This window comes from Cuculus canorus, chromosome 5, assembly GCF_017976375.1.
Source record: "Cuculus canorus isolate bCucCan1 chromosome 5, bCucCan1.pri, whole genome shotgun sequence".
NCBI lineage: Eukaryota > Metazoa > Chordata > Aves > Cuculiformes > Cuculidae > Cuculus > Cuculus canorus.
Genome location: NC_071405.1, coordinates 54,587,427 through 54,612,043, shown reverse-complemented (window position 1 = coordinate 54,612,043; position 24,617 = coordinate 54,587,427). Strand labels below are relative to the sequence as shown.

At 37.1% G+C, this 24,617-nt stretch overlaps 1 protein-coding gene across 2 annotated transcripts in view; it reads left to right on the top strand.

Moving 5' to 3' along the window:
* The window catches only part of RBM25 (RNA binding motif protein 25), a 32,548-nt gene extending 10,284 nt beyond the window's left edge, over nt 1–22,264 (top strand). Inside the window, exons 3-19 of one of the 2 annotated variants that reach the window (XM_054067773.1) lie at nt 365–414; nt 1,834–2,004; nt 2,314–2,371; nt 3,636–3,796; nt 6,323–6,505; nt 8,713–8,766; nt 9,028–9,111; nt 12,701–12,981; nt 13,921–14,131; nt 14,454–14,543; nt 14,869–14,942; nt 15,651–15,801; nt 16,154–16,478; nt 17,506–17,780; nt 18,150–18,248; nt 19,534–19,581; nt 20,678–22,264. In XM_054067773.1, coding sequence (XP_053923748.1) covers nt 365–414; nt 1,834–2,004; nt 2,314–2,371; nt 3,636–3,796; nt 6,323–6,505; nt 8,713–8,766; nt 9,028–9,111; nt 12,701–12,981; nt 13,921–14,131; nt 14,454–14,543; nt 14,869–14,942; nt 15,651–15,801; nt 16,154–16,478; nt 17,506–17,780; nt 18,150–18,248; nt 19,534–19,581; nt 20,678–20,770 — 2,408 coding nt within the window. In that variant the 3' untranslated portion in view covers nt 20,771–22,264. The remainder of the gene's footprint in view (nt 1–364; nt 415–1,833; nt 2,005–2,313; nt 2,372–3,635; nt 3,797–6,322; nt 6,506–8,712; nt 8,767–9,027; nt 9,112–12,700; nt 12,982–13,920; nt 14,132–14,453; nt 14,544–14,868; nt 14,943–15,650; nt 15,802–16,153; nt 16,479–17,505; nt 17,781–18,149; nt 18,249–19,533; nt 19,582–20,677) is intronic. The other variant, XM_054067774.1, reaches the window with a different exon arrangement.
* Nucleotides 22,265–24,617: the final 2,353 nt, after the last annotated feature.

Below are 24,617 nucleotides of genomic sequence, written 5' to 3'. Positions count from 1 at the left end.
AGTCAGGAATGAGTTTATCATACGTAGGACTTCAGCTATCTTTTGCTTTCTATTTATGGAATTCCCCGCCTCATTCATCACACAGCTATCTTTGAGAACAATACTGTGGTTTGAATGTGCTTTGAAAATAGGTTTATGACTAACAAAGTTAAATGGTAGTATGGTAAAAGTGACTAGGATGCACATGGTATTTTAGTGTACTCGGGCTATGCATGACTGCTTAAGGAACAAGGTAATCAGTACCATGAAATTCTGATTTGACCGAATTGCTGTCTGCTTTGGAAATCATATCAGCAATCAATTCGTTTGTATTCATCGGTAATCTCAACAGGGCAGATTAATATTAATATCTTGTCTTTCTCAGGGACCCCTATGATTCCTGTACCAATGGGCATTATGGCTCCTGCTCCAACTGTAAGTATTACAGCGGGGATGAGGTGGTAGCAAAATAGAGAGGGAAACTGGTTAGATGTCAAAAGTATTATTGTTTTATTCTATTCCATCAGAATTCATGACAAAAGGAAATCTTTCACTTTAAATGCAACTATTATGAAAATATTTGTTAATTTCTGACCTAGATGAAGTTTGAATTAATGTCTGAAGCTGCTAGTTGCAAAGGTGAAGCAATTGTTATTCTTGCAAGAAGATAGTCTTCTCCTAAATACAACGATTTAGGCTTTGCCTTTGGGTTGTACTTAGGAAGACCCGCTACAGCTAGATCAGTTACATTCCAGGACTCTTTCTTTCGAGTTTGTTGGCCTAGCAGAGCTACGAAAGCATCACATCACCCAGGTTTATAAGGCCATCATGCAGCACTGCGAAGTTAGCCAGAAAGTTGTGTGTTGACAAGCTTAAAAACAAGCTCTCTTTCCCCATGTTGCAGGAGAATGAATATCTGTGTGTAATATGCATCTATGGAAGAGCATATGAGAAAAATCTTTTTGTCTTACTAATTTCTAGTGGGAAGGAAGGTTTATGATTTATGAGGCTGAAAAAAGTGCTCTTTAAAATTTAAAGATTACTTCTTGACTTCAGGGTGATTTACCATTTCTATGATTTTGCGTAAGTGAAATCTCCCCAAAATACTGAAGTTTTGGTAGTTTGTATTATCTGTTACAGAAGGGTACACGGTAAGCAGTGTATTTAAGACAAAGATACTGGAACAAATGCATTCATTTTTTTTATGAAAATAACTTGTATGAAGTGACAGTTCTAGAAGGGTGTTTGAAGAGAAGGAACTTGGTGCGTTTGTGCTGTTAGGTGGAAGGAGAGAGGTGCAGCAAAATTAAACAGATAATCTTGCCCATCTCTGTATGGTTTATTTTACAAATGTTTGATTCTTACCCCTAAAAGGCTTTGACTTGTGTGTTGATTAAATAAAGCAGGAGTGTTTCTTCACTCTGTGTAAGCTTTTAGACCTGTTGTGTGTCCATTGAAGTCTTTTAAATCAGTTACTTCTGTTTTCAGCTTGCTTTTTGTTAGGTAGGGTACTTCTATTTCCAGTGATTCAAATGTTGCAAATTAGTTATTTGTAGAAGAAATAATACCTAATGTTACTGTATGCTCAGCTTGATACCTTCCAGTAGCCATACTCAGGTACAGCTTTTTTTTTTTCCCCTGTCTCTCTTTGTCAGAAAATGATAGTATCTTTTCTGTTATATTAAGTGTTAAAGCCTGAACCACTTGTCGGTGTCTCAATCTGTAAGCTTAAGTTTCATATGCAAATTCAATACTGAAATACATGTTCATCCCCAACTCTTTGATCTTACAAATTTAAATTAAAACCAAAAAATATCCAGCACTTCATTTTACACCCTCTCCTCTTCTTGCTAGGTTCTAGTTCCTACCACAGTGTCTATGGTTGGAAAACATCTGGGAATCAGGAAAGAACATCCTGGCTTAAAGAACAAAGAAAATGATGAAAACTGTGGTCCCACTACCACTGTTTTTGTAGGCAACATTTCTGAGAAGGCTTCGGACATGCTCATACGGCAGCTTCTAGCAGTAAGTACAGTGGGCTTCTTGTGAAATTTCAGCCCTGGCTGATAAATAAAGTAATGATGCACGAGCAATGGGTTGAAACTAAAAGCACGGTTAGTCTCACTCGCTGGAATAGCAGTTCATTATGCTTGAGTTTAAAGTTAGTAAGTGCCTAGTACAGCTCTTAAGCTTTAGCCATCAGTGACCATGGGCATTATTTTATTTTTAGTAGTGCTTACCCTTTTTACACATCATCTTTTGAGTAAAGTGTTTTTAAGTTTTCATAATGTTTTGAACATAAGCAATATTTAATAATATTTCTCTTTAATGCAGAAATGTGGCTTGGTTTTGAGTTGGAAGAGAGTGCAAGGGGCATCTGGAAAACTTCAAGGTAATTGTTCATGCTTTTCAAAATCTCTAGTCAGACTCTTGTTTATTCTTCATGCTTTTCAAAATCTCTAGTCAGACTCTTGTTTTTGTTACCTGGCAGCTTTTCAAATGTCTGAAACATTGCAGTTCTCAATACTTTTACATTTTAAGGTATTTTATGTGACGCTTAGCTGCTAAGTACTTCCTAGTAAAGGGCTGGTATTTTCTGTCCTTGTAATCAAGAGAAAATGAGAAAAATAAAATTGAAAAATAAATGTTAAGTGGGAAAGTGTCTTGGGGGTCTAGTTTTTCTCAACTTATCAATCTGAGACTGAATCAGGAGTTAGTAGACCATCCCTGAGAAAAATTTACCAGTTTGGGCTTAGCCTCCAAAGGAGCATAAACAAACACTTTTGATGGTCTTTTGCTTCCCTGTGTGTAATCCTTCTCTGTTAAGGAGGTTTTCCTGATGTAGAACTTAGCTTCCTTCCCTACTGTCAAATTGAACTAATGCATTTTTTCTTGTGACTTTTCTCTATTGGATAGAGGAAAGAATTTTAGTTACTGTATTTTTGCTGCAAGTAAAAATATCGTATCAATCTTCCATAGGGTTTATGTTTTGGGTGTTCGCTTTTTTCTTTTTTAAGATATAATTCAATTTTTTCAGCTTTCTTAGGTATCACACTTAGACTATTTTGCTCTCATAAGGTGTTTTTCTCATTTATAAATTTATGTAACTGTTGTGAAGAACCTAGTTTGAAATACCCCTTCCTCAGGGTTAACAGTGAGCTGTTGATTGATGTCCTTTGGTCTTCAGAAAACTGCAAATTCACCTAAGGCTTGTCTTCACATAGACTGCATTCATTAGTTAGGACAGACACGTCAAAATCCTTTACAGACACTATTGTAGGATCATAGAATAGTTTCATTTGGAAGGGACCTTTCAAGGTCATCCAGTCCAACCGGCTCTGCAGTGCACAGGGGCATCTTCAACTACATCGGGTTCTTTAGAGCCCAGTCCGGTCTCACATTGAATGATTCCAGGGATGGGCATCTACAGTGTATTTATTACTTTCACCTTATTCACTGGGCAGTTAGTTATATCAAAAGTTAACGCAGTGAATGATTTTCTGACTTCTTCTGATGTGTATACTCCTAGTTTTGAAAGGTAAGCGCCTATGTTCCAAGTTTATTCATTCAAAACACTTTTTTATTTTTATTTTTTTTTACACAATGTAAATTACTTGAAGAGCTTTAATACTTTTAATTTCCATCATCCATTTCAGCCTTTGGATTTTGTGAGTACAAAGAACCAGACTCCACACTACGGGCACTGAGACTGCTGCATGACCTCCAGATTGGAGAGAAGAAGCTGCTAGTCAAAGTTGATGCAAAGACAAAGGCTCAGCTAGATGAATGGAAAGCAAAGAAAAAGGCTTCTAATGGGGTACGTATCTAATGCGTGACTTGTGTTATTTTAACTGGAGGACAGTGAATGTCTGTGTTAGGTCAGATTGTCAATGTGTCTCAGTTTCTGCCCTGAACTAACTTTAGGATTTTGATAGAATCACATTAAGGAGTCTGAAGATATATTGAAAATCAGTGGAGTATAAGCTCTTAATTCAGCAGCATTCAGACTTAACTGTAAGCTGTAACTGAATCTCTAGAAATTCTGTAATTAATTAAGAAGTGTAGTAATATGTACTGTGCCTTATCATTCTGTTGCTTCATTTTTGTTTAGAAACTCTTGAAAGTATATAGACTTTAGAAGTAATCGTTACTATGACACAGCATCTGTAAATCAGCCTCCTGAGGAGAACTGGAGTTTCTTTCTCGTCCACCAATAATCTAGACTGAATTAATGAAGGAAAGAAGTAGATCATTCAGTAGATGATGCAGGTGGGCAGGGCAGCTTACAGACTTTTAGTAAATGGGGAAATTGGGTTTGTATCATTCCTTTCTAGAGATAAGGATCTATTCTGGAATAATTGTAGATATTTGATATGTTGAAATCCTGTGAGATACGAAGATATCTAACTGACACATTTGCATTAAAATTAATTTTATCTATTTCTTTGCTAAAATGATGTATTTCATGTAGCAAGTTGTTGAGCTTGGTCACTATTTTCAAGTTCTCTACATGCCTTAAGACAGTACTTAAAGCAATTAGTTTCTGTAAAATGAAAGTGAAAAGGATGCTCTTGTTCAGAAAACTAAAAATACTAGTTGCACTGTAGCAGATAAATTTTTAAAATTGCTATTTGGAATTGTTCTTAAAAGTATGTGAAATACAGGGAAACACAAGTACTTTTATTTAATTTTGTTTACCTGGAACTAGTGGCATGATGATGACTTGAAGTACTTGATGCATTTTTTGACTGTGTACATAGCGTGTGGGATTAAATAAAAATGACTCAGTAAAGCAGAATGCTAACTTCATGAGTTTTGAGTGGAGTAATATACTGACTGTTAACCTAGGTAAGGGTTTGATTCGACTGCCCCTTCCATTTCATACTTCGTTTTTTCTTGTTGGCATCACCTGTAATGCTGAGCTTCACAGCTGATATTATAAACAAGCTTGAAGTGTCAGTGGAGTTCTTATACATCTCTCAGGAACTGTGTTTTCTCTGAGCTCCTGTGGGTTACAATTAGCGCCCTAAGACTGACTGTAATAAATCAGAGGGTACTGATTGTTACTGTGGTGAAGACAACATTATGTGCTGATTCTGTTGAACTGCAGAATGAGATTAGCACCAAATGTTTTTTTTTAATTTGTGGTGTCAAGAAAGGCTGTGAATTGCTGAGGAATATTGATGAAGCTTTTTGTAATTGTACTACTGCGATTCCTTTCATAAAATCATTGGTGTGCTGGTGCCACTCAAATCCAAAAGTTGCAGCTTTTTTCTTTAATCTTTTTTGTTAAGAAATCACACGTGTACGCTATGACACGGTTTCATATAGAGACACACCAGGCAAACCTTTATCTAATTAGCTCCTCTCCCTGATCACTACTTCCCCCTGGACCTCTTCAGTTCCACTCCCTGTCACTCCCTTCTAGCTCTTTTCAGCCGGCTCCTCCTTGGTCTGGCAGCCTCTTCAGCTCCAACTGAATGCTCCCTTCCCCCTCATTCTTAGCTGCTGCTCCATCAGACCTTTCCCTCCCCCTCACTCCACCCACCACCTATCGCTTGATGGAATACCCTGCTGGATTCTCAGGTGAGATTCCGTTTTTCTAAAAGGTTCAGGGGATGAAGAGGTGGGCTGCCTTGTTCAGTACGCAGATTGTTGTCCTACCCTTTCACGTAACATTCAGTGAAATGCACTTCTTTGTGTGTGTCTCCTTTCTTCCTTACAAGGTGGAAAGGGGCAAAAGAAGTGAGGAACTACAAAGTAATGGATGAACAATAATGAGAAAATGGTTACTGTGCTAGGAATGTTTTCTATTCTATAGTTCTTCCAGTATAAGTTGCGGCTTCAAAGATACAGGTAGACATTTGCATTGCATGCCACTTAAGTAGAAGGCTTTGAGGGAGGAACTGCTGTTGAAATGACTTGAAGTTCTGGAGTTTGCAAGGCAGAAGCTTTTGACCCATGAGCTGGACTATAGTTATTGCCTTTCTGTGAGCGTGCTTATGCTTTCTCTTTTCCTGTCTATCACTTAATTGCCGTTTATCAGTTTTATTTTATTATGCAATCCTATAGTTGCTCTCTCCAGCAATTCCACATGTAAAATGATGTGGTCCTTATGGCATTGTCAGTGTGAAAAGGTCTGACTAAATGCGGTTGATAATTACTTGTAGAGGTTACGGGTTTTGTGGGTTTTTGTTGTTTGGTTTGTGTGACTTTGTGTCTTGTTTGGTCTTTTTTTAAGTAAATGTTATAGGGGCATGAATGTGGTGTTCGAAGGTGAATTCTGAAATAAAACTAATATTCTCAATTTGTTGATTCCTGTTACTTTGCAATTTTTCCCTAGAACTCCAGACCAGAGACAACAAATGATGACGATGAAGCACTGGATGAGGAAACAAAGAGAAGAGATCAGATAATTAAAGGGGCCATTGAAGTCTTAATACGAGAATATTCCAGCGAGCTCAATGCCCCTTCCCAGGAATCTGACTCTCACCCCAGGAAGAAGAAAAAGGAAAAGAAGGAGGACGTATGTGTTTTGATTTTGGACAAAACAGATTTTTCTTCAACTCACCTTTATATAATGGCCAAACCTTGTGCAAATACTTTAAACCTAAACTTCTGATGAGAAAACAAATCAACAAGCATTGATGTCAGCAGCAGTTTCATTTTCTTTTTAAGCTGAAAGCTAGCCAGTTATAGACACCATCCCTTTAGGATGGTTTAGGCATCTAAGCACCTAGACTTCTTGGAACAACAGGTTTGAGTTTGGACAGGATTGAACCAACCTTTCATCCCTCTGAAGGTGGAAATGCTGAATTTAGTGCAGTTTAATCTGCATGTGTGTATAAGTTTTTTCAGATGAGAACTTAATTCCTGCATACTGTTTCCTTTGTACAATGTCAGGGCAGTTTTTCTAATGGCAGGAATTTGCTCTGGTAGTTCTTGACAAAATTATTCTCTCTGCTTATAGAATGCATTCTAGTAGTGTGCCTTGATCCATCTGGTTGCAGCTGTCTCTCCAGATGTGGAAGCACTTCATTAGTTTTTTATACGTATACCACACAAACCTTGAAGGGATCCTTCAGGGATGAAAGGCATATTGTAATCTTCCTGCCGTACAAAAGCACTTTTACACGCACGTGTCTATTTGGCTGGATTTAATCAGCTGGTTTTCATATATTGTGTAATGCAAAAAAAACCCAAACAACCCTGTTAAGCAGGAATGAATGTTCTGATTTAGACCTGCTTCTGTGAATGACATTTTTTATGGAATAAAACAAACTGGAGAAGGGAGAATAAGAATGAGCAAACTCAGACTTAGCTTTTCCAGCCAAGTTTCTAACGTGGGAAAATGGGCTTTTATACCTACTGTTCTGCACCTAATGTGAAAGAGATTGGAAAATTCTTTGACCAAGATTTTTACCCACTTAAGTCTTCTGCAAAGTTCCTAATTCAAGGCAATAATGCAGTTTCAAATGCTTATGGGGTTTATGTGTGGTGCAAGAAGCAACATCTCCCTAACGGGGCGAGTATATCTTCCCCACAACATTGTTAGTCATGGCTGACCTGACATACAAGAGTGCTGAGCTGAGAATTTGTTTTTCTTTCCTCTCCCTCCCTTTGGGAGAAGATGCTTTCTTGGATGAGAATTTACAAATGAGTTGCTGTCTAATGCTATCAGCTGTATTTTTTTGTTACAAGCATTGTTACAATGTGTATTGTCCTGTGGGTACATCTATCTATCTGTCTATCTCTCTATCTATCTGGCCATGAATAATGCCAGGTAGTTAAACATTGTAAGAGACCATTGCAGTCTTGGAAGAGCTGGGTGCTGAGTATGTCGCTGGGACAGAAGGAGATTCTGCTAGCTCTATGTAATGTAGAATTTGACCAGTCTGAGCTGGTCCAGTGGACAAATGAGTTCTTTTTAAATACGTAGCACTTGTGGGTTGAAATTACACCCCATTATCCCTCCCATACTGGGAAGGAGGCAAAGAAACTTGCCGTCTTTGGCCTGTGTGGATAGAGGTGGGAGTGAAGAGATGGTCCTAGCTCGTTTCTCTCTGGTCCTTAAAGGAGAGGAGAAAGAGGACTGTGGAGGGTGGGGGGAAGGGAAGATGGATCCAGGTATATGGGGGATGAGGGTGGGGGCGGGGGAAACTGACCAGGTGTGGGGCTGTTATTCTCTGAAGGGCTTGGCATGAAGAATACTCCCGCTGGTGTTAGCAGCAGTCTGTTGTTAGTTCTTCTGGATGAAGGCATGACTGATGTGGGGGAGTTGAAAATGTGTGTGGGGAACTGAGAGTGAGTGGAATTGGTTTTCAATTTCAAGCATGGGGAACCTCGCTAATTCGCACTATTAGTTAGGAGGTGCAATCTGCCAAATTTTGCGAATTAGCGAGTAAGTAAAATCAAGACATACCCACCAGAAATATACTGATCATTTCTATTGGCAAGTGTAGCTTAGTTTTGTTTACGATGCTACCATAGTGTACTAATATCTCGTAGTATACTTGTAACTGAGTGAAGTCTTATTAATACGAGACCTCACTATGTTTTAAATAGTTCAGAGAAGGGAGAATTAGCGAGGTTCTTCTGTAATTTTGTTGAATCAAAGAAATGACATCACAGCAACACAATATTGCTTTATAGTACAAACATACAAAACATTGTTTTTCAGAGTAGTGTGCAATCTATTTTTAAAAAAAAAAATCTCCGTGGATTTTTCCGCAGATTTTCCGCAGATTTCCAGTGGCCCCACTGATACCTTATCCACTCATCACCAAGGTTCGTTTACATTGTAGGCTTTGACAATGACTATGTTTACTGCTAGTTGCCAGATTTGTGACTCTTGTCCATCTGATTTTTTTTTTTGTTTGTTTTTTCACTCATTAACATCAGACTGTCAGGTTTGGCACTGCAGAAGGACTTTATTTATCTCTTGCAAGACTGGTTGAAAACTTCTAACCTTCAGCTTTTCTCTTGTTCTCCTGTGTCTGTACAGATGGCTCTTAATGCTTTTCCTCCTGTCCCCCTTGTTTTTTTTAGGAGGATATAAATGCTATAGAAATGGAGGAAGACAAAAGAGACCTGATATCAAGAGAGATCAGTAAATTCAGAGACACACACAAGGTAGTATTCTTGTTTTTGCACTTGATACAAATTAGACTTTTTCAAAATCCAAAAAAACACTATTATAAAATTTAGCATTACATTGCAATATCACTTAAAAATGATGTTTATATTAGGTTTAATATACATATAGTTCTTTACAAGTCAAAAAAAAGACAACTACCACGTTAAAGTGGCCCTTGACATCTTTATGCTAAGACTTTGATTGCTACTGAATATTTTGCAGTCTTCTCACTTTAACATGAATAAAGACAACTTAAGTTTCTGCACATACATTAAGTCAAGATATTTATAACTAAAGGCTAAACGGGGCTGCAGTATAAGACATACCCTTGAGTGTGTTTCTCTAGGTAGATTTGTAACATAATCCAAGATTTTATGAAGAATTGAAACTTGAATTAAATTTAAGTCTTTTATTTTAATAGTTCTAAGTTAAGAGTGGGGGAAGATTAAAACTAGGTCAGTGGTTACCAGACTTACCAAACTTTAGATGCATGGAAGAACTGTAAATTCCCGTAAAGCTAATCTATTCATTGACCCCCACCATTATGATAGAGATCATATGGTGACTAATGCAAGATGAAACTCACAGCTTGGAAAGTAACATGGAATAGGATGTAAGTATGAGCTTCTGTTTTTTATTATACTTATGGATGCCCCCTCAGAAAAATATGCAAAGGGGTAACTGGCTTGGAAATGTTTGTGCACATCAGCTCCCACCTCAGGGTTCCACTTAAAGAAGTTTCCATTAATGCTAGTGCATCTGTGAATGTTTCTGCTTTGGAAAATGATACTTGCGGATAGCGAAGCACAACTATGCATGTAATGTTCTTATTTTAATGTTTAGCTGAAAGTTGGTATTATTATTAGTCCTCAACAAGACTGGAGTGGTCCTAGGCCTAGGGAAGTATCTGCAAGTTCCTCTTTTGAGCACACTTTTATTTCAAAATACCCCCAAATTAAAGAAAATGTTGAAGGTACAGCAAGGTCAAGTATGTCTGTGTTATTTAGCTTTACCAGATGCAGTCGCTGGAGATGGTACCATGTTTTCACGCAGTTGTATCAATGTAAGCACAAGTGACTACACATTGTATGTACATGTATTCAGTTTTTCTCTTTACTGAAGTTTTTGGAGATAAAAACCTGGGGAAAAATTCTAGAAGAAATCATCTGGAGAAGCTCAGCAATTGAATGTTAGACTGGTCAGTAGTGAAACTTCAGTAGAATTGTGTTCAATTTCAAGCCTCAAGTCATCACCGGTACTAAGATGCAAACAAGTATTAAGTTCTTAAAAAAAGCAACGACCAAACCAAACAAAAACCACGCTTCATTTATTTGAGAAGCTGTTGGGCATTTTAGTGCCTTTAATCGGTATTACTGGGGGGACTATTTGGGGTTTCTTACCATTGAAAATCAACTGAAAGTAGTCATTGTGTATATTGGATATGTTTAAAAAGGGGCTGTTGAATCTTTAGCAGCTGGCAAGTGAGCACAGTGAACCTTTGCATGTTTTTGCTATGAGTTTATAAAAAATAACCACAGACTGTCAGGGTATCAGCATTGCAGGGGGCGTCCATTTACAGCACGGACGAGTCTGAAGAGAGCTCGAGGTAAGATTTATAATTCTTCTACCTGTTCATTTCTGTTCATTACTTCAATATACCTGATACCGTTCCCATCCCATTACCCTTTCAGATCCTCTTATTTAGGCTGATAGAAGTTGATGAGGTCAGATTTCAATTACAAAGTAGACCAATTTATTTTTTTAATTGGATTTTAAGAAAGTGGACCTACAAAACGGACTCTTAATACACCAAGATTTGTGTGTGTGTGTATGTGTATACTTACACATGTGTGAATATATTAAAAAAATAAAAAGGAAGAAACCCACTCTCTTGAGAAATCGTATTTTCAACATTAGCAAAGTTTTTGAGAGTGGCAAAAAAGCAGGAGTTCATCCAAAGAGTTTTCTATTGGAACATCTAAGATAACCTGTAAGTATCAACCACTTCAGTATGTAAACTTTTCTTTAAAAGTATATGAAATTTGAGGTAAGTTGGATTTTTAGAAGTTGACAGCCTAGGTTAACATCTGACCGTACTGAGGTTTAACACTGTAAAGCTCCTGTAAAATACAAAACTTTTGAAATTGGTTTTCAGCCCAGTGTGTATTGTAGAATCCAAGTTTTGTTTTTTTCATATCAATTTTCTTCCAATTCCTACCATTTTTAGTCCCTTTTTCCTTTTGTGATTTCAATGTATCCAACATTGGTTTGCCTGTATTGTGCTATCAATGCAGCGTAGTTTCACTGGATACATTAATCACTAGTGAATTAGCTTTATTTCTGTAATCCTTTGTCGGTTCTCTGGTCCCTGTGCCTATGGCAGAAGAACACTTATCAGGTAAGATTGCTTTTTAAAGTTGTCTTAAATGCTTTGTTTAAAAGAAAAGAAAAAAAAACACAAACCAGAGAAAATGCTGTTTCATTGTTCCAGTTTTTAATTTCATTTCAGTGATGGTAAACGTGGAGCCAAAGGGGATAAACCTGTTTATTCTGCTCAATATTTGTTCAAAAGAGTGGTATTCTGGCATCCGTCAGGTTTAAATTTGGTATATTTGGTTGTTATTTGGTATATTTGTGAACCGTGTACTTGCTCTTCCTCCCAGAAACATAGCTTATAGGCAAGGTTAATCCAGTGTTGGCGGTCCATGTCCTAGCACAACATCTGTAAGTTAACACATAACAATTGCTTCCAAGGATGGATTTATCTATCATTCTGTTGATGTATTTTCTATTGTCTTATAGGAATTCTGGTCATAGGAACTGTTTCTAATTGAAAAAAAAGTGGCAATTTTGTACAATTTTTAGTAAATCTGTAGCAGGTAACCCTTTAGTTTCTGTGTTTCAAAAGAGCTATTTCCAACCTTTTTTTAACTCTCCATCTTGCAGTAGTGGAAGTTAAGGATTCCATTCTGCAGAGTCCAGTTCTTACCAATGAACTGTTAGAACATTTTTAGGGAGGGAAAAGGGGAAAGGTTGCAGCTTGTTTCACTGTATGATCACAAGTACCACGTGTAAGTGGATAAATTTCTTTACTCGAGTTTTCATGTAGGACTGTTTTGGTCTGCCAAGGCTTTTTGAGAAACAACTCGCTGTCCCAGTAAGCATTCCACTGAAAGATATTTTCCTAGTTGAACAGAATTAATTTTATCAGCTAGAAGTTCACTTTGCTTGTACCCAAGTGACTCTTAGGGCCAGTGGAATTCAAGGCCCACCTGACTTGTGACTGGCAGTGCACTGTGTATGTGCAGTTTAGTCAGCCTATAATACGAGGCCAGCCCTAGTCTGCTAAGGTTGGAGATTGCTGGTCTGTGTAGACCTATGCTTTTGCACGAAACTTAGTCTTGTGATTGCTGCATTTTGATTTCATACTTATGAGTTCCAAAAAATACCCACCAAACCCTATTTAATATTTTAAAATGAATGGCGGTTTTGGTATTTCCATTACCAGCCTTGTGTGTTGCGCCGGGAATATCCAGTTGCTATAGCTACAGAATTAACTATGAAAGTTCTCTTGTTGGTTTTTAGAAACTGGAGGAGGAAAAAGGCAAAAAGGAGAAAGAAAGACAGGAAATTGAAAAAGAACGCAGAGAAAGAGAAAGGGAACGGGAGCGTGAACGAGAAAGGAGGGAGCGTGAAAGAGAGAGGGAACGTGAACGAGAGAAGGAGAAGGAACGGGAGCGTGAACGAGAGCGAGATAGGGATCGCGATCGAACAAAGGACCGTGAACGAGACCGCGATCGAGACCGCGATCGTGACAGAGATCGTGAAAGGAGTTCAGATCGCAACAAGGATCGGAGCAGATCAAGGTAAATGCACTTGAGTTGCTATTTCTTTCAGTTGTTCCTAGCGCTATTTAATAAGCGTGTATAGTTCAGCAGATCAACTGCCACTGAAATAAAAATGGTTCTTTTGGAAGATCAGAGTTGAAACACAAAATGAAAATTCTAGAAAATGTTGTATTTACACAAGGTGAAAGACTCTTTGATTACCTCCACAGCACAGGAGTAGGATGGCAATGTGCAGTACTCAGTAAGGAACCACCCAAGCGTGGTTTAAGCATGCTGATTTTATCTCAAATCTCTCAATCTCTCTTACTTTTTCATGGGTACTTTAATTTCAGTTGGAGGTTCTTCTAAGTCTGCAGTATCTTTTAGCTGAAGTAGGTTTTACCTTTTCCTTTGCTATGTGGATTTTTCTTGTTGTCTCTTTTTTTTTTTTTTTTTTTATGAAAGCAAAGGGATTCCTTTGGATTCCTTTTCTAGTCTTGTGAATTGTGACTAGTCATGTCAGGCTCTAGATGCTGCTTTTTACCTCTTCACTGTAGAAAAAATAGCCATTTCATTTTAAATCATCTTATCAGTAGGGTTCTAGTTGTCTGTAAGCCATGTAAACGTGAAGGGTTTATTAAGTATATCCTTTATTGGTGTTTTTTTTAACTGACTTATTTATTGGAAACTTAACAACACAATCTGATAAGAATTGTCTTGTGCTCAAACTCTGTTTCTGTAGATATTGCTATTCAACAGCTAGTGCTCAAACAACTATGTTTATGTAAAAGGAGTTTTGAATATATTAGAAGTATTTATTTACACCCATTGCTGATCATCTATAATCATCTTGGACAAGGGCAGAAGAAAAACTTGCAAGATGCTACAAATACTGCAATATGCATTTGAAATGAAATTATTTGATTGAGTGGAAAGGAAGGCTCTGTACTTAACTTTGAATTTTTTTCCTTCCTTCAGAGAAAAAAGCAGAGACAGGGAACGCGAGCGGGAAAGAGAACGCGAGAGGGAACGGGAAAGAGAACGCGAGAGGGAACGGGAAAGAGAACGCGAGCGGGAACGAGAACGGGAGAAGGATAAGAAGAGAGACCGAGAAGAAGATGAAGAAGATGCCTATGAACGCCGAAAACTAGAGAGGAAACTGCGGGAAAAAGAAGCTGCATATCAAGAGGTAGATTGGGATTTTTAAGATTCCTTATGGAAAAAAGTGTTTCTGAGGGGTGATAATAAATCTACTATAAAATATGTTATTCTTTTTCCCTCTCCTTTTTGTAAATATATTTTGGATCCTCTGACTGTGTGAATTGGTGCAGAATATGTAAGTCACTGTAAGGACAACTTTGAACTTCTTATTCTGGTATTTTAAATAATAAATAAATAATTTGCTAAATTTTAATGCAGTTGGCTTTAAACAAAAATCAAGACTAATTTCAAAGTAGTACCACTGTTCTTAATGTTCTTGAGATTGGAGTGTGTTTTTACTTCTGTTGCAGCGTCTTAAAAACTGGGAAATCAGGGAACGGAAGAAAAGTCGGGAGTATGAAAAAGAGGCTGAAAGAGAAGAAGAAAGAAGAAGGGAAATGGTAAGTCTTTTGTTAAATAAACAGAAAAGGGAAGGGGTTATACTTAGAAGCCCTTTGAAATGCTAACAGCCCAACAGTAGCCTGCAAATCGGAGACATATTCCCAGTGGATCCGATGGATATAGTATTTGCTATTGAACGTATGATAGCAAGTTGGTACATCCCTGGAAGATGATACAATTCCAAAACACTTACATTTCCTGTCTAGAAAACTAGTTTGAAGCATAGTAGATATTAATTTACTAATCATATCACTAAATTTTAAACTCTTGGAAAGAAAACCAGAGATAATTTTACAACATTATTTATGTTTCAATTTCTTGCAGGCAAAAGAAGCCAAACGGTTAAAAGAGTTCTTAGAAGATTATGACGATGACAGAGATGATCCAAAATATTACAGGTATGGCTTTGTATTGATTCCTAATATTAAAATCTTTATGACTCATTTCAACATAATTGAGGTTTGTTTGCAGAGGCTCATGGAGTTTCTATTTGATGGATTATGTGGCGATGCAAGGGTCATATATAAATTACTCAGTTTCCCTTGATTAAGTGCCATAGGGAAAAGGAGAAATTCCTTGCTGCTACTTGTTATTGTTTGGGAGTAGCTGCTCCTTTCTATCACTTCACTTGTGGATAAGGCAGAGCAGACATAAGTATACTGCCAAAATAAGGAAGTGGTGGCAAGGAAGGGATCAAGCCTCTAAAAAGTTCACAAGGAGGCTGTAAACTGTATGAAGAACAAGCTTGTTAACTCTGTAAGGGATGGGGAAGATCCTTCAGCATGGGACTAACAAATTTACATCAAACAAATATAGCAGAACTGGTTCTTGTCAAGTTAAAACCTCCAAAATAATTTGATTCTTTTTCTGAGAATATCAGTAGTCACATTCTCTAAATCTGTTTACTGTGACAGGTAAGTTCTGTATAGTGATGTTGGGAACTGGTGTCTTAGATTCTTCTTGTGCAAAAATAAAGGACACCAGATGCTCTTATGAATCTGATTTTCGTTTAGTCGAAGATGCATCTGTATCCGGTATTTCTTGTATTGTGGTACAAGGTTCTCGCTGGAATGTTCTTTGAAGTACAAAATCCTTATCTCTTGTAGGGGTAGTGCTCTTCAGAAGAGGCTACGAGACAGAGAGAAAGAGATGGAAGCAGATGAACGGGATAGGAAAAGGGAAAAGGAAGAATTGGAAGAAATCAGGCAGCGCCTTCTGGCAGAAGGACACCCAGATCCCGATGCAGAACTCCAAAGGGTAAGTAGCTGTTGGTCTGACAGGAAAAAGGAGCCCTTGCTATTCTGGTGGTGTTGAGTAAAATTGCATAAGAGATCTGATGGTTAATGTTTGCTCTTTTGACTCTTTCTTAAAAATGAGCAGTAAGCAGTAAGGGCACTGGAAACGAAAAATAACTTCCAGGTCTATGTTTGGATGGTCTTTGAAAACAAGTTTGGATTCATCAATATTTCTGATTATAATGGCAGTAGTTGCATGTATTTGTTTCTGTGTAACAGAAATGTCTTCAGGAAACAAAGGATCTTTAGATTCTTTTCAAACAGTGATGGTTTTGAGAAAGTGTTTATTTTGCTACTTGTCTCTTTCATTGTAGATGGAGCAGGAAGCTGAGCGGCGTAGGCAGCCACAAATAAAACAAGAGCCAGAGTCTGAGGAAGAAGAGGAAGAAAAGGCAGAAAAGGAGGAAAAAAGAGAAGAGCCAGAGGAAGAGGAGGAGGAGCCTGAACAGAAGCCCTGCCTTAAACCAACTTTACGACCCATCAGTTCTGCGCCCTCTGTTTCTTCTGCTAGTGGAAATGCAACCCCTAACACACCTGGTGATGAATCTCCCTGTGGCATTATTATCCCTCATGAAAATTCACCTGATCAACAACAGCCGGAGGAGCATCGGCCCAGAATAGGACTTAGCCTCAAACTGGGCAAGTTTACATTCTATTTTAATTCTCCATATGGGATCAAAACAAAAAAAAAATGCCAAGCTGAGTAGCCACAGAGTTTTCCAACTATATTCTATGTTTTAACATACTTTGATCAAATTGTTGTTATTCAGATGCTGTGCTTGATTTCTTCTATCTAGAACATACCTTTTAATCTCTTCTTGCAAAAAGTGGAGGGGAAAAAGGGAGGGAAGTTTTGACATCCTCAAGGCTTATTTTTTCCTAGGAATGCTCTGAGCTGGGATTAGTTACTTTCACAGGCTTTTTCACCTTAATAGATATCTAAACAGCTCTTCTAAAATGTCATTGCTAATTTTCATATATATAAGTATATGTTAGATTTAAGCCCTAAATACTCCTTATGCTTATTCACAAAGAACCTCTTAAAAGAAGAAAACTGAAAATTAGATTTCTTTTTTTCCTCTTAGAATAGCACAATGAATTGATGACAATTCCGAGTGTGAGCATAGAGTTCCTTAGTACTTCAGCAGTTCCCTAGTGTTTTTCAAAATAACTTGGTTTGAGAAGGAGAACTAAGAATATTTGTATTCCAGAAGGTTTGTGCACTTATTATTTCAATAAAATCATAGTGAGTGGGGCAGCAATTTTAGCTAACGCTGTGTGAGATCTGGAATGAAGAGAGACTGTGTGCTATTAGGTTGACTGGTTGATTAACTTTTCCTACAGCTAGATTAATTCTAACTTTTCACTTCTGTCCTCTGCCTGTGTTAGGGTTTGAACTTATGCTATTGTTCACCCTCAGTGGGGATGTTAATTGGTTTCAGGGCAGAGAAAGAAGACCCCATTTATCAGAAACCTTCAATGAACTCCCTTCAGATCTTTACCTCTTTTGCTGGTTTTGTAACAGTTTGAGAGATTAAAACACTGTTGCTAGGCATTTGCAGACATTTATATAACATGCAAACTGATGTTCCTCAGTAAATTTGTGAAGAGCAAACTGGCTTTAGTTGCAGTTTATGAATATATTATTCTGTCTTTTGGGTTGTAGGTGCCTGCAATAGTCCTAATCAGCCCAATGCTGTAAAAAGGAAGAAGCTTGCTGTGGATAGTGTTTTCAATAAATTTGATGATGAAGACAGTGATGATGTGCCTCGGAAAAGGAAACTTGTCCCCCTGGATTATGGAGATGAAGATAAAAGCAATATCAAAGGCAGTGTCAATACAGAAGAAAAACGCAAACATATTAAAAGTCTCATTGAGAAGATACCCACAGCAAAACCAGAGCTCTTTGCTTATCCTCTTGACTGGTCAATTGTGGATTCAGTAAGTGGATTTCTTTTAACCAGTCATGAAAAAGCATAATTTTTCCAAACAAACCTTGGCATTGACTAGAGAAACAATGTTCCTGTAGCCTAGGAACTGGAGCATCATCAAGTAGAATCAAACTTGAGCACTGTAGTTCTTGTCCACATTAATCATCTAGCAGTTTTATGGAAGGGGGAAGAAAAGGTCATGTAAAAACACGTTTGAATGGCTGTCAGAAATACTTGCAGATGCTGAATCACTAAGGGTTATTTCATAGATAGCAAAATGTATTTTCTCAAAATAGTTGTTTAGGTCTCTAGCTGCCTATCTGGCAGTATAGTTTCAAGATAGTAAAGTTTATGGAAATTATGTTCTTTGTTTTTCCAGACACTAATGGAACGTCGAATTAGACCATGGATCAACAAGAAAATAATAGAATACATCGGTGAAGAAGAAGCCACGCTAGTTGACTTTGTTTGTTCTAAGGTTAATATCTTCCACTTCCTTTGTGAAATCTGGAGTTTGCTCCCTGTTTAAGCTGCGGTAGTGACTGCAGCGTCTGTATTCGAAGGCAGTCTGTTCTTAGCTTCTCTGTAGTCTATGATGTTTGTCAGCAGAGATGGTTGGTGTACTTGGAATCAATATGTACCCTAACGTTTCACAGGTTACCTCTTTTATGTACAATATGTACATGCTAGGTGCTCTCTGTTACCTTTTAGATAAACATATGGAACCGGATAAAGAAATGAGTAGTTGTTAAGAGCAGCTGTTTTAACTGCTAGTTTTATCTTCAGATTTCAGAGTTAATACCTCATTGGCCCTTAACTTTTTTAACTTAAAGATAAGATTTGTGTGAATTCAGGGGGATAAAAGCCAGTAGCTTGATTTTACATACATTTTGGATTAACTAGATGGATTTGTTAAAAAGCTATAGTAGTAAGCAAATACTAAGGTTTTAGAGTTCACATTAGAAGTCATTATTTTATACCTTTTAGCTGTTGCATGACTTGTTTAAACTAAACTCTTTGTAGCTTCAGCCATGAAATTACAAACTAAATCCTAATAACTTGCCTTTTAAAATCTGTCATAACAACGCTACGGCTTTTCATCAACAGTGAATTTCAAAAACGCCTTTTGATTTCCATGGTACTCACTTTCATAATGGCTTGTCTCTATTTATCTTTGGGCTACTGCATGGGAGGGAAAGCAAGTGACAGTGTTGTGGCTCAAGTGAAGGAAAAAGTGAAAAGCCGAAGCCAAATATTTGTTGAGCATAAATTTTTATATACATATATATATATATATATATATGTAAAAAGCCATTTTCTGGTATTGAAAGATGACTTGATTCTGAAAAAAATAAAATACTTAACTAGCAGGTGCAAAAAGCAGTTGTAAAGTGTGATACAGGGAGAATTTTACCTTCATTTCTTCCATTAGGAATTCATTGTTGAAGGAAAGGGATTTTATTCCTTAAATTAGGAGAGTTTAATTGAAGATGCAAGAATAGCCAGTAAATACAGGCCCTGTTGAATCTTTGGAACTTCGTAGTACTTGTCCTCAGTAACTAGCCATAAACCGGCACTCAGTATGATGGAATCTGATGTAGTTTAATACTGATTTTTGACTTGGCTAATACTGGGAACTAATGAACTGCAAATAGTTCTGCATGTGCAGAGCATTCAAAATCCTTGAAGCAATTGTTCTTTGTTCAAAGATGTTTGTGTGTTTTACTTCAAGTTTTCAGTCTGAAAATATTTCTTTCTTTCAGGTTATGGCTCACAGCTCACCACAGAGCATACTGGATGATGTTGCCATGGTAAGCAGAAATTATGTAACTGATAACACAACCTACATTGCACTGAGGCTAACAGTCAATTGTGCAAAATAGTATAAGTTCATAACAGAACTATTTGGCAATCATAGAACATGCACAGAAAATATGCATTAGATATGAAAGCTGTTTTGATTAAACAGATAGTGCTAGTATAGGTGTGATCTTGCAGTCACACCATCTAGATGGAAATTACTGATCCCTGCTGAATTTCTCAGTAATGAGCGATGTGGAACAAAAGATTCTGTCCCTAACAGTAGAGGCAAGAATAAAAAATAACAACTATATCAGAAATATCAACTTTTATTCCTTCTCATTCTTGTAGCTAGATTTTTATAATTAGTGGTTTAGTGGTTATATTCCTAATTAATGAGCAAAAACTGATTTTCTCTAGAAGAGTAAAAATCCTTTTTTGCCTGGTGTTGGAAGAGAGAAACTTGACTAAACGATGTTACTGTTTTGCCATGTTTTCATATACTGAAAGGTGAATAAAAACTAATTGTTCACCCTTCCAATAAGGAAACTTGGAGGCAAAGTTAAGAGCCCAGATTTGTAGTGGAAGTTAGTAGTCATATGGAGAACAACCTACTAGGTGACCTGAGAGGCTTCCTGAGAGATGTTGCTAGAAGTTTGCATTCAAAAAAAGCCTGGATAATAAGTTCAAGGAAGAGAAATCCCTTGAGGGATCACTTAATAAATATCCAAGGAAGTTCCAACCTGAAAAGGATCCATGATTGGGAGCGAATTAAGGGAAAATACCACGTGTATGTCCTGTTCTCGCATTCTTCCGAAGCCTGCCATTTCTTTGCCTCTTCCCAAGGCACGTTTGGACACTGGGATACTGATATTTCTATCTCTTAGTGCTCATCAGTTGCATTATAGAAGTATATAATTAGAGCCTAGTCAAGTTAGATTATAAATGCAGGACAGACAAACTTGCTGAAGTTTTATCCAGTGTCTCCTTCAAAGGCTTAACTTGGATGACACTACCTCTGCCTTATAGTTCTGATGTGTCTAAAATTAGTCTGCATAACTGGAATGCCTAACCTACAAAATAATCTATAAAATGTGTTTCCTACAGGTACTGGATGAAGAAGCTGAAGTTTTCATAGTCAAAATGTGGAGGTTGTTGATATATGAGACAGAAGCAAAGAAGATTGGTCTAGTGAAATAAAGTACTGTCCTTACTTCTAGGGTTCCATTTCAATTTTGGGCTTTTTTTCTTAATCCATCATTCAAAGACTTTGAATTTTCTCTGTTCTCAGAGACTTGAGACGTGTATTTTTTTATGTAGAAAATGTGAATTTTTTTGTCCACTGCTCTGAGGCCCCTTTACCCTTCTCAGTCAGTTATCTGAATCCTGCATTGGTTCTTTGTAATTCACAAGGTACAATTACCGGTATGTTTTATAAGCTGCAGCTACTGTACATGCTCTCTGGTAATTTTATGTTACTCTGATCCTTGTAAATAATCAGAAAAAGTGTGCTCCCCTGTTTTGCAAAACGTTTGCACTTAATGTGGAACTGTTATCAGTTACAGATGAAGACAAATTATTTTACTGCAAATTTATCGTTTTGATTAGGATTTTGGGGGTTTTCTTGGGTTTTTTTTTTTTTTTTTTTGGATACTCTCTTTATTTAAGGAATTATCAGAATACAACTTAAAAATAAGCGGCTTGAGCCGCTTTTACAGAACAGCTCTCTGTGTTCATTTGGTCCCCTCATCTGACTGGAAAAAGAGTTCCCTCAGACTTTCCATTCTGGTGTGAATCAGCTGTAGTCTTGGTACTTTGTTGCCCACTTAGAATTAATAATGGAGCTGGGAACTTAAATCTCATGCAGATGTGCTGCTTCTTTCCTAGGAAGTGCAAATTGCAGGGGTTTTTTTATTCTTTGCTCAGTTAAAACGAGCAAGATGGCAATTCAATAAGTGCTATTTAATAATTTAATTTTTTTTAAACCTAGGATATTTTCTGCTCAGTTTCATTTTAGCCCTTCTATATTATCCCTTCTGTCTCTAAAATAATCAGATGTATTTTTTTTTTAAAGAAATTATTTTTAAAAACTTTTTTTTAGTATTTAGAAAAAAATGCCTGTTTGGATGTAACTGACCATTACAACTGGCAAGAGCTAACCCATAAGTTTTCAAACAAAGCTGAAGTTTTGTTTTTACCCATACTGCTAAACAAGCCCTGACTTTTCTTTTCTACTATAAGCAGTCTGTTGCCCACAAAAAGAGGGTGATATTTTCCTGCCTTGTTTATATGGGTTTTTATAAATAGGCCGATATGGTATAAATGATGAGATGTACTGTAAACTGCATTTTTTATCTCATGCCTGGGTAAGTAGACAAATTGATAACATGCTGTAGGCCGTTTTGATTGCAGGAGGACTGTATTCCGGGGAGCAAACTGTCTCGAAACATTTTTAATTTTTAAACACAATTCTTAATAGCAAACAAATTAAGTAAAGATGTTCCAGTATCTCTATATTGTATTTAACTGAAGGATACAGGTTGACCTGTTCAGAAAACGTAACTGTGACCTTGAGTTACTAGTTCTTTGTATCTGGAAAGGACACTTGAAAACACTGTTCTTAACAAATGGGATCGTGTAAAGGTTCCACCATGTAAATATTTCAGATATTAAAAATGTATATATTTGATTTAAGGGCTGATATTCTTCTGGAGTCTTGTGCAGCATCTTGTGCAGCATGCAGTTACATTTAACACTGCTTTCTGAATCAACAAGTGTTCATGAATCAGGGGTGGGTGTCTTTAAAACTACCTCCTGCTTTGTCAGGTGACTAGAAGCCTGCAAATGCAGACGTGATCCCAGTATGTTCTTTCTCATCCCTGTAATACGAAACACCACAAAATGTGCTTTTTCAACAGTGTAATGCTCACATGTTACTTCAATGTTGTTTGAGTTTGCATGAGAATGTTTTGTTTTCCATACATATATGCTGCAACCTTCCTTTTTTTTTCTGCAACTTGATTTTAACCTAAGAAATTACTTCCCCATTCTCCCTACAGTTTTGCATCAGCATTTACCAAAAATTCTCCAAATTCTAAATAAATTCAAAACTTGCACTGTTTGTAGTAAGTACAGAGAAGAGAGAGAGTGAACATGAGCACTTTTTGTCCTGCTAATATGGCATTTTCGCTGTCAGCATTAGTAGTTATACAAGCCGAATCCATTGTAATGCCACTGTATGACAGATGCCTGGTGTCCATCCTTATTGAGATTCTTCAGTCAAAGCTCAAGTTGTGAAACAGCTTATTTTCATCTGCCCTAAACTAGAGCTGTATATTTAGCTATTGTATTATTTATGGATCGGACATAGGCTTGTACTCTTCCTAAGAGACTTGAAGGCGCCTGGGTGAGGAAGACATCTAAAACTTAAGCTGGAGTGTTAAATATCCAAGTAAATAAGTGTTTAGAAGCAGTTGTGACATATGAAAAAAAAAATTTTTGTGGAAGTTGAGGTTTTCTTCAGTGGAAGGAGGGAGTTGTGTTTACTATAGCATCTCTATAGCATCTCTGGCTTTGCTTATGCAAGTACTTGAACAGAATTTTCTCTTTCACAATGCAAAATGTTCTAGTGTTTACCTCTTGCTCAAGCTATTCTCAGTGATAACTATTTTTGTCTGTGATGCTGAGGGGGTAGAACAAATTACAGACTGCTGAGAGGTTCTTAATATAGAAAGTAACTTTTGCTTGATAGCTGTTCTTTCAGCATGCACCAACAGAATTATTTGAAGATAAACTTGGAAAATTTGGGGTAGAAAAAGCCTTTTTTTGCCAACATTACAATATTTTACTGTCTGAACATGCAACTTAATACACACTATGTATAATATGAGTGAATGCACAGATTAAGAGTATGCTGAGAAATGAGATCCATGAGCAAAGTCTGTGTGTTGCCACTGGGTGTTCAGTGCAGCATGCCATAGTATGATCCATTCTATGATGGAAGTGTACTTCAAAAGTTACACATTGAGCATAGAAGAGGAAAAAAAATATTAATATTTTTAGGACACAACTGGATATTCTAGTCACTGATCTAAACTTTACTGTGGAACAAGGCTTTACACCTTAACGTAACACATGCCATTAGTCTCCGAATAATCCTTCTCTGTTATTTGGAATATGTGAGTACAAAACATAATTTTTTTTCATTAGTATGTGCTGAGAGGAAATGGGAAATCATGAACAAGTACTATCCATTACCATGGATTATATATTCTTATATTGTTAATTTGATAAGAGACTTTTTAATGTTCGTGGAATATTTAACCTGTACATATTGATTTGGTCTTTCTAATCTTGGATGTTTCCTTTCTCCCTTCCCTTTAAACAGGAGCCTGCACTAAATATAAACATCTAGCTAGATGATTATGGCTCTAAACGTGGGCAGGGGCAAGGCCCAAATCAGTAAGTTTAGTTTCTTACTGAATTCCTATTTCTTGCTACTTGTGCTTTCCTATTACTGAGAGAAGCATTAGACCTTTTACTAAATGGAGTTGCTAGATAGCTACTTACAGTAGTAGTATTTTTAGATAGGGGTTAAACTTAAAGCTGGAAGCTGTTGGCTTTTATGTTATAATAAGGTCATACTTTTTCATATTCCATTCATTTTCCTATGTAGGATCATAGGATGTCATAGATGCAGACTTACAAATCAGTACACAGCTGTGTGAGCAGTGTAAGGTATTGTTAATAGGCATTTTGTGATTGACAAGGCTGATGCCCATAACAGAATAATCTGTTACAGCTGTATGTCCATGTTTGGTCTTGTTTTCTTTTTTTAAATGACAAATAGTTGTATTTGGTTAATGGTCAGGCATCACTTTTAGTCTAAAACTGAAAGTAGCAGTAACAAGTAGTGTTCTGCAGGGCTCGGTGCTGGGTCCAGTCCTGTTCGATGTCTTTATTAATGACTTGAATGAGGAGATTGAATGCACCCTCAGCAAGTTTGTAGATGAGACTAAACTGGGAGTAACTGTTGATCTGTTGGTAG